This window comes from Nannospalax galili, unplaced genomic scaffold (assembly GCF_000622305.1).
Source record: "Nannospalax galili isolate Female #2095 unplaced genomic scaffold, S.galili_v1.0 scaffold18, whole genome shotgun sequence".
NCBI lineage: Eukaryota > Metazoa > Chordata > Mammalia > Rodentia > Spalacidae > Nannospalax > Nannospalax galili.
This window is the reverse complement of record NW_008346548.1, coordinates 9,121,172-9,130,061: the sequence shown is the minus strand read 5'-3', so window position 1 is coordinate 9,130,061 and position 8,890 is coordinate 9,121,172. Positions and strand designations below refer to the sequence as shown.

Here is an 8,890-nt window from a genome sequence, read left to right as displayed (position 1 = left end):
CAGCACTCAGGAGGCAGAGGCAGGTGGATCTCTGTGAGTTTAAGCCAGCCTGGTCTACATAGTGAGTTCCAGGCAAGCTGGGGCTAAAGGGAGACCCAGTCTCAAAAATAGTGAAATGAAATAAAATAAAATAAAAAACTAAAAAAGAACTGGAGAAACTTCCCTCTTTCCTCCACAGAGATGCCAGCTGCAGGGATGGAGAGGTGCAGGTCTCTGGAGGAGGGTGGAATGTTGAGTGTCATTTCTGTTCCTAATGGATGCCTTAAAGATTATGCCCTAGCTTTTCCCTCAGAGACAAAGATTGGTGGGATTTAGTCTCCATATGTGTGTGCTTCCTCCTAGATCTAAGACAAAAGAAGCCATTTATCATAACAATGAGAGTCACTATCTGTTGGTTGTCATCTCTTGCTCTTAGGCATCTCATCTGTTTTGCTTCTTTTAGCATCAACAACCCTAAGAAAAAGCTGTTATAAATAAGAAAAATGGGCTCCGAAACTCTAGAAATTCACTCATTTCCACAGCAAGTGCAAGCAGGGATGGTTCAAGTCCACTTGAGCCTCAGAGCCTATATTTGAAGAAACCTACACCTGAGGGCCATATTTCTCAGAATTTTCTTGAGAATCTTCAGCTGTCAGCTCCAAGTTGACAGACACAAGTTCCTATCCTGGCTCAGCAGGTCACTATGGGACTTTGGGCCAGTATTGCAACTTCTCTCTGAACTCAACTTCCTCATCTATTTCCTATCTCAAGACCAGGTGCGTTGGCTCATGCCTGTAATCTCAGTACTCAGGAAACTAAGACAGGATGATCACGGTAAGTCTGAGGTCAGCCTGGACTACAGAGTGAGACCCTGTTTCAAAAACAGAAAGGGGTGAGGAAAGAAATTTCAGAGGGTGGGCTTTTGAGAAATTACCAATGGTATTAAATATCTAGTGTACTGATGATGATGGGACTAGTGAGTAGCATCTGTTAGCAGTGCAAAGCATTGAACTTGTACTTGTCTTCAGGGAGGCTGGAGGGCTGTGAGTTCATATTAAGGTAGAGCAGCTACAGCAATTGCAGCATGCTTGCATCTCCAGGCTGGGTTGTGACTCACCCTCTGGGCTGGAGCTCCGGACACTTCTGGGGACTCTGTGGCAACCACTTCCTGTTGTGCTAGAAGATGGCCCCTCTGCGTTGGCCTTAGCAAGCCTCTCCTTGTGTAGCTGGGTACAGAACACTTTCCTCTTCACTGGCCTACTCTGCCAAAGGGAGTATCAGGCACAGCCTGGCTACTTTAGGGATGGTCACCGGACACAGCAAACCCAGAAGTCTGTGAGAGTACCAGGCTGGAGGCCTGCCATCATCTGTAGCTCAAGTGCATTGTGTATTTCCTCCATGCATGCATGAATAGGCAGAGCATTTGGGAGTCATGTGGTGTATGGCCACAATTACCTCAAAATGGTAACTCATGAATAAAAACAAATCAGTGTTTGTATTTTTAATCTGCATTTGCTGTTGTATGCTTCAAACCAGCAGCACCTAGGAGACTGGAATGACATTTCATAGACCCTTTGTGCTGCATTTTTATACCCTCCCCAATAAGGGAATATTTCCCTTCCATCTTTCCTAGCCCACTCCATCATTAGCAGTCCCCTTACTTAGGGGAATCCCCAGCAGTTAATATAGTAAGGAGAAGAGTAGAAAGGATCGGCTGGAACTCACTTCAGCTCTGCGTATCCCTGTCTTCTTCCTACAGGTTTTCTCCCACCCAGGGCTGGTGTTCCAGCTAGAAAAATTCTTAGGCATCACACTTCCACTCTGGGCAGATGGCCCTGAGCTTGCCAGGCGGTAGGTCCAAGATTACCTGCAGCCCCTGATCTGCAGCCTCTTCTAAGCCCTATCTATATGTGACTTCGGTGAGGCCTGAGGTTTGGTTGCCTGCTTGGTATTTGTGCATTTGCCTATGTACTTTAGGTGACCTGGAGAGCAGGTGATGTGATGTATGGACATGTTTTTGAAGCTCAGAAGTTGAGTTTTAAGAGTATACTTTGCAGGGATGTGAGAGTTGTAGTCTTTAATCTAAAAAATTTCTCCCCAGTTCCTTGCCAGAAACAAAGCTGAGTCACTGTTTCCTTGACTCTTGCTCCCCATGCACGAGAGGTAAGAATGAGTTTTCAGGAGAGAAGCTGACGTCATAGACTAAGTGAAGCGGACAGAGTGGGGCTTGCCCTGGCTGAGGGTCTGCGTTTCTTCTTCCTCTGCAGCCCTGGCCCGCCATCGCTACATGAAGCAGGCTCAGGCCCTAGGTCCTCAGATGCTGGAAAAACCTCTGTACTGGGGGGCAGACAGGAGTTCCCAGGTTTCATCCTATGCAATGAACCCGCTGCTGCAGCGAGGTAAACCCTGCCAGAAAGCCTTGGGAGGAGGAGGGCAGAGGGTGAGGGCAGGAGCGTGGGCTACAGAGGAGCTGCGTGACTGTTGTCAGGATGAGAGGGAGTGGAGTGTCGCTAAGGAATGTGACATTTTGATGCCCAGATTGGAAGATGGTGTTTGTGACCAGCAGTGCTGCGTGTTCTATCATTGTTTCTATTCAGATTTGTCCTTGCGGTCCAGCTTCCCACAGATGCCCATGAACCAAAACGCCGCTCACCCTCCCATCGCCAATGGTGTTCTGGAGTATCTGGAGAAAGAGCTAAGAAACCTCAACCCAGCCCAACCTCTGCCGCAGGATCTCGGAGCTAGACCTGGCCATCCCTGTAGCATGCTGTCCTCCCTGGGCTCCGAGGTCGTGGAACGCAGAGTTATCCACCTGCCCCCGCTGATCAGAGACCCGGTGTCCTCCAGGACCAGCTACACCTCACACCAGCAGTGGCTCAGCTCTGTTCCCTCCAGACCCTGGGATCTGAGCGAGGGCAGGAGGCAGCGCCATCATACGGATTTCCTTCAGGAGCTCCAAGACCGGGGGCCCAGACCCTGGGCGCTGGGGAGAAGGGAGCTGGATCCCCATTGGAGTGGGAGGCAACATCGCTCCAGGCGCAACGGGTCCCCCACGCCCTGGTCAGACTGGGACAGCCTGAGCGAAGGCCCCTCGTCCAGTGAGGCCCGTTGGTCCCACAGCCACCCAGCAGTCAGGAGCCACCGAGGGGAGAGGCCCCGCAGGCCTGAGTCCGGGGAGGATGCTCCCAGGCGGGGAAGACGCAGGCACCGCAGCTACTCTCCACCCTCGGGTCCCAGTTCTTGGAGCTCCGAGGAGGAGAAGGAGCAGATGCCCAGGAACTGGGGGGACCAGCATCGCCGCCGCTCGCACTCCCCAAACTGGCCAGAGGAGAAGCCACCCAGCTACCGCTCTCTGGATGTCACTCCAGGCAAGAATGGCAAGAAAAAAGGGAGTGTGGAGAGGCACTCGGTAAGCCTGGGGCATTCTGCTGAGGGTCAGGCATGGGCCCCTGGGCCGGCGGCCTTGGCCACAGCTGGCACAGGCCCAGAGCAGGAGGGTGACTGCTACCTGATTTGCACAAAATTCCCTGAGATACCTCAGCCTGGCAGAAGGGCCAGGACAGTGCTGGGGGCAGAGGAGGCCAGGGGGCTCACAGTCAGGTCACTGGGAGGCAGATCAGGTAGGGTCTGATGGTATGCAGGTGAGGCACTGGGGTTCAGAATGATTAAACATCCTGGGGAGCTAGACCTCATAACCCCAGCTGCCTTCTTTGACTTTCACTTTGTAACCTTATTTTCATACCCCAAATTAAAGCTCAGCTATATTTGAGGATGAGGTCCTTGCAGATACCCCAGGAACCAACCATCAAACTGAAAAATTCATAACATCCCAGTTATGAGTAAAACTTTAAGCACTGTGAAGAGGCAAGGTGCCAGTCCCAGCTTAACAGTCTAAAAGTGAAACACAGGAGGCTGTGAGGACCTCTGACCTTTCTTCTCTTTTAAAGACATGACTTTTAAGTCAATTGTGGTGGCTCACAGTTCTAATTCCAGCCTGTAATCCCAGCGCTTGGAAGGTGGAAGCAGGAAGATTGTCACAAGTTCTAGGTCAACCTGATCTATAGTATGAGACCCCCGCCTTTAAAAATATGATTAAACAATCATTTTATAGTAAATCCATCCAAATGACAGTTGTTACTTTGTGAAAGTATTCAATTATTGCTCAAAACCATTCATGAATTACTCAGAGCCAACTTACAGGCTCCCCACAAATAGCTTTTTCTCTGATCAAAACCTTGCCTTCATTTTCTTTTGCTGAGATAGTTGGGTCAGAGAAGTGGAGGCAGCTCTGAGAGGAAGTCCCAGAGTGGAGGACTATTGTAAGTATAGTAGTCTCTCTTGGGCTTTGAAGGATACACCTATAATTAATGAGTGATTTTTAAAAAAATCAAACACAGATGGTATGTATGTAGGAACAGACTCATAGGCTACTGTCTTTAGGGCAGGCTGAGGTGGGAAAGTGATGTGAGGAAGGCAGTGGAGACCAGCAAGCATGTCTCAAATCATCAGGGGCAGCTGTGTCATCTTCTGACATGTCCCATGGGGGCTGAGGTCAGCAGTAGCTCATAGCCCCACCCATAGCCCCAGAGCTCTGTGCTGTGGACATTTTGCACCTGTCATATAATTGGTATAGCAGCCCTGTACTGTAAAGCTGTAGAAGAGTCATGTGGTCACAGCCCTGTGCCTTGGTCACACCATCCTCAAACATCCCTTGGTTGTCTCCACAGAAGTTAGAGTGTCCTCAGCTGCAGATGATACAATTGTTTCTTCTCTCTTATCATTAACAAAGTGAAGTCCTGGAAGAAAGGACAGAATTTGGAACAACTACCATTTGCTTTTCTTTTCTTTTCTTTTCTTTTCTTTTTTTTTTGAGACAGGGTCTCCCTGTAGCCCCTGCTGTCCTGGAACTCACTATGTAGACCAGGCTGGCCTTGAACTCACAGAGATCTGCCTGCCTCTGCCTCCCACGTGCTGGGACTACAGGTGTGCGCCACCATTCCCAGCTGGTTGCTTTTCTTATAGTCACTAACTATGTCTAGTCCTTTTCCACAGAAAAAGATTATTTTTTAAAAAGTTTTGGCATCAAATCTAAACCCTATTTTCTTTTAATTTAATTTATTCTTTTTCTTTGTTTTCCTGCAGTTAAATTGTATAACTCCTTATAAGGAAAGGGCACAAGACATTATGCTGTAGACACTAGAGCAAGTCCTTTCCAGGTCCTAATTCATTCAGTCCTCACAAGGCTCAGAAAGTTGAGTATCAAGGCCAAAACACACAACCAATAGAGGATGAGGCCTGAGTACCAACAGCCCTGTACTTCTCAAACCTTTTCAATAACTCTCACTGCTTCCTTAGAAGACAGGAAGCTATCACTGGGATCAATAATGTTTTCTGGTGACCATCGCTTCCTAATTTTCTCAAAGTATCAGTGCTTCCTTTATCACTAGGATGTAATTACACAACGATAATTCTACCACAAGCGAGCCAAGTTTTTGTTTATAAATTTACTTTTGAGAAACAAATATTTTGTCCAAAATAATTCTAAGAGCCCCCATTTACTCTCTGAAATCATCTTCCAAAAACATCACTTAATCACATTCAATCTTCCATTCATTCTGACAGTGACCAGCCCAGGACTAAAGCTTGACTTGGCAGATTGGTTAGGGTGAAGGGCACAGTATGTGTTTGTTTATTTATAGCTTAGATTTTGAATGTTTTTACTGGGGCAGAGTCTTCAGGGCCTGTCTTTCTCTGTCCTCTCCATAACCAGGCTGAGTGCTTCCTACCCACATTTCTGAAGGCATTGGCGCTTGCCACTTTCAACACTGTGCAGCGTTAGGCCACTAGATGGGGACCTTCAATCATGTGTCACTTGGCTCTGTAATCCCTGCATTTTAAATATATATTATTGTTAAATAAGGCTTTAGCAGTGACACCTTTACCATAACTTTTCATCAAATAGCTATTAAAAATCTTTATTATAGCAAGAGGTGGTAGCACACTCCTTTAATCCTAGCACTCAGGGGGCAGAGGCAGGCAGAGCTCTGTGAGTTCAAGACCAGCCTGGTCTATGTAGTGAGTACCAGGCCAGCTGGGGCTACAGGGAGACCCTGACTCAAAAAGACCAAAAAAAAAAAAAAAAAAAAAAAACCCTATTATTTAGAAAAGTGGGGATAAAATAAAATTTTTTTTATTTTTGTATTATCTTTTTTTGTTTTAAAAAAAAAAAAAAAAAAAAAAAAAAAAAAAAAACCTATTATTCAGAGAAATGGGGATTAAACTAAATATTTTTTAGGTTTGCATGATGCCTTCTTGCTTAAGAATAATGTTCAACAAATACATACAAGCAAAGAGTTCTGTGCATATAATCTGGGAACCTAAAATAAGTGAGAGTTGTTCTCTGCTTAATGACCAGGAGAACATGAAAGTTCTGTTGTAGCATCTTCAGCTGGACTCTGCTCCAGCTGAGCTCTCACTGCAGCCTTGCACTTCCTGGTGACCTTTTCACTCAACAAAATGACAGTGTCAGTATATAGGAAACAGAAATTTCAAGCTTTCTGCTCCAGTGGTTTCCAACTGAATGAATGGCCCCTGTGTTCCTGTCCTCCTTCAGACTGACTATCTTTTTTGCCAATCTTTTTTTTTAATGTGTATGAGTATATTGCCTGTATATATGTAAGTGTACCTGTGTCATGCAATGCCCACAGAGGTCAAAAAGGGTGTTGGATTCTCTGGAACTGGAGTTACAGATGGTTGTTAGCTGCCATGTGGTGTCGGGAACTGAACCCGGGTCCTCGGGTCCTCTACAAGAGCAGCCAGTTCTCTTAACCACTGAACGATCTCTCCAGACCCCCCCCCCTTTTTTTGCCAATCTTGACCTAATAGAGTTCCCAGGACACTTCTGGCTTCTTCAGAACTTGGACCATACATGTATGTTATAACAGAGAAAGCGACTGAGCTCATTTCTCTCCAGGCTGACTTCAAACACTCCATAGAAAATATCAGGTTTTATCTTTTGGCCTTGAATTCTTTACTTAGTATCTTTAATCTTGTTTCCAGCACTCCTTGATACTGCCAAGGACATCCCAGCAAGTTCCTTCTCATTGTTACTCTCTGTGTCAGAGAATATCCCAGAATATTCTGATTAGAAACCATGGACTCCAAAACTCACTTTCTTGATAAATGAGAAACAGAAGTTTTGAGACAATATAATGTACATACCCATACAGTGCCATTAGAACAGTTCATTATAGGAAAGATAGCTTCTATTCCAGATGAGATGAGGAGGGTCACATTCAGGGACTCCGGCTGTAGATTTTCAAAAGTTAAATGAAATGACTCCCCACAATGCATAGAAAAGTTTGAAAAACATAAAACATAATTCTTACCCTCATCAAATGAGGAGAAAAAAAAAACCCCAAAAAGTGTTCTTTTAAAGAAAAGCCATTGAACTTGACCAAGAAGTGGTAATTAGCAATATTTGAAAAATAATTTAAGGGAATATTAACTCATGAAGCTGGATGAAGAGGGCTGGTTCTAACTATAAATAGGAGACAATCTTCATGATAAAGGGTAGGGATATGAACTGTCAAGTGGGACAGAGGCCTTTGTTTCAGTCCCCAGGAGAACTGAAGATATTACAGAAACAACCGTGAAAGGCAGAATAAATAAAGATAATAAGTTTTCAGAAATTGGGGTTTGAAGAAGGCCATTGAGAAGGAGGGAACCAGAGGAACCTAAACTTGGAGAAGATATTGGCCCCATGAAAGGTTAAGACATAGCCTTTAGGTTCAGAATTGCTATCACAAAAACCACCACTGACCTTGGGGTATATCATCGTAGCATGTGTGTTGCATGCATAGGCTGTAGACTTGCCTGATTGGAATTTTTGTGTTCTTATTCCTCAGGAGAGAGAGAGCTCCCATAGTGGAAGGAGTGTGGTCATTTAGTCTCCTGGCTCGACTCTACTTCTGTGGTTTTCAGATCCCATTGTGTCCTCAGCATCATCAAAATTTCCAGCTTCTTTGGGAAGGACATTCAAGTCTGCTTCTCACCATTTGGGCTTAGATTCTGTGACTCAAATAGAAGAATTTTCAAAACAGGAGTTTGTAGGATTAATGACAAGCTTTACCCTTGGCTCATGCTCTGCACATGTATTTGATCCCTGACTTGTAAGGGATCCCCATGAGGATATGATCCCTCTGGAATGTAACAGCCTTAGTGACCTGAGTTTTCAAGTAGGTTGTGGTGCCCAGGACCATGATATTCAGAATGAGAACTCAGGAATCTTTACGAAGAAATCAAACATGTTGCCAGGACAGGAAATCTATGGAATATTCTGGGGGAGATTCCCATGAGAATTTGTCTCCCTTTTTCACACATCTTGAGGGTCTTTCCATGTTAAGAGTCCCCACCTTCAGTCCTGAGCACTCCTGAGTTTCCAGTCAGCTTGCACAGAAATTCCACAGGCTGCCCTTTCACAGGCTAATTATTGTAGACTATAAAAACTACAGGGAAGCAGTTTTACCCCAACTTTATTCCTGTTTCTTATTTCCTTCTTATTCTTTTCCTCTACATCTAATTTATTTTCTTATGTATTTGGTATCCATTAAAATTACTTTAAATACTTTCTGGCCATCGCACAGTTTAAATAAGAAAAAAGTAAATATAATGGGCTAAAGATTCTGTCCTAAATAAATATCTGCTTTTCTACTTTGGTGTACTTCATTGACTTGAGCCTCTTCCCCCACAAAACCCAGAGAAGACTGCCAGGCATGGTGGCACATACCTTTGATCCCAGCACTCAGGAGGTGGAGGCAGGTAGATCTTTGAGATCAAGGCCAGCCTGGTCTACATAGAGAGCTCCCAGCTAGCTGTAACTACAGGGCTACAGGGAGACCCTGTCTCAATG

The 8,890-nt window shown here is 45.3% G+C and overlaps 1 protein-coding gene across 1 annotated transcript in view; it reads left to right on the top strand.

Moving 5' to 3' along the window:
• The window catches only part of Ildr1 (immunoglobulin like domain containing receptor 1), a 35,070-nt gene extending 26,393 nt beyond the window's left edge, over positions 1 to 8,677 (top strand). Inside the window, exons 6-8 of the mRNA XM_008842929.3 lie at positions 2,247 to 2,378; positions 2,577 to 3,388; positions 7,887 to 8,677. Coding sequence (XP_008841151.2) covers positions 2,247 to 2,378; positions 2,577 to 3,388; positions 7,887 to 7,928 — 986 coding nt within the window. The 3' untranslated portion in view covers positions 7,929 to 8,677. The remainder of the gene's footprint in view (positions 1 to 2,246; positions 2,379 to 2,576; positions 3,389 to 7,886) is intronic.
• The last annotated feature ends 213 nt before the right edge of the window (positions 8,678 to 8,890 follow it).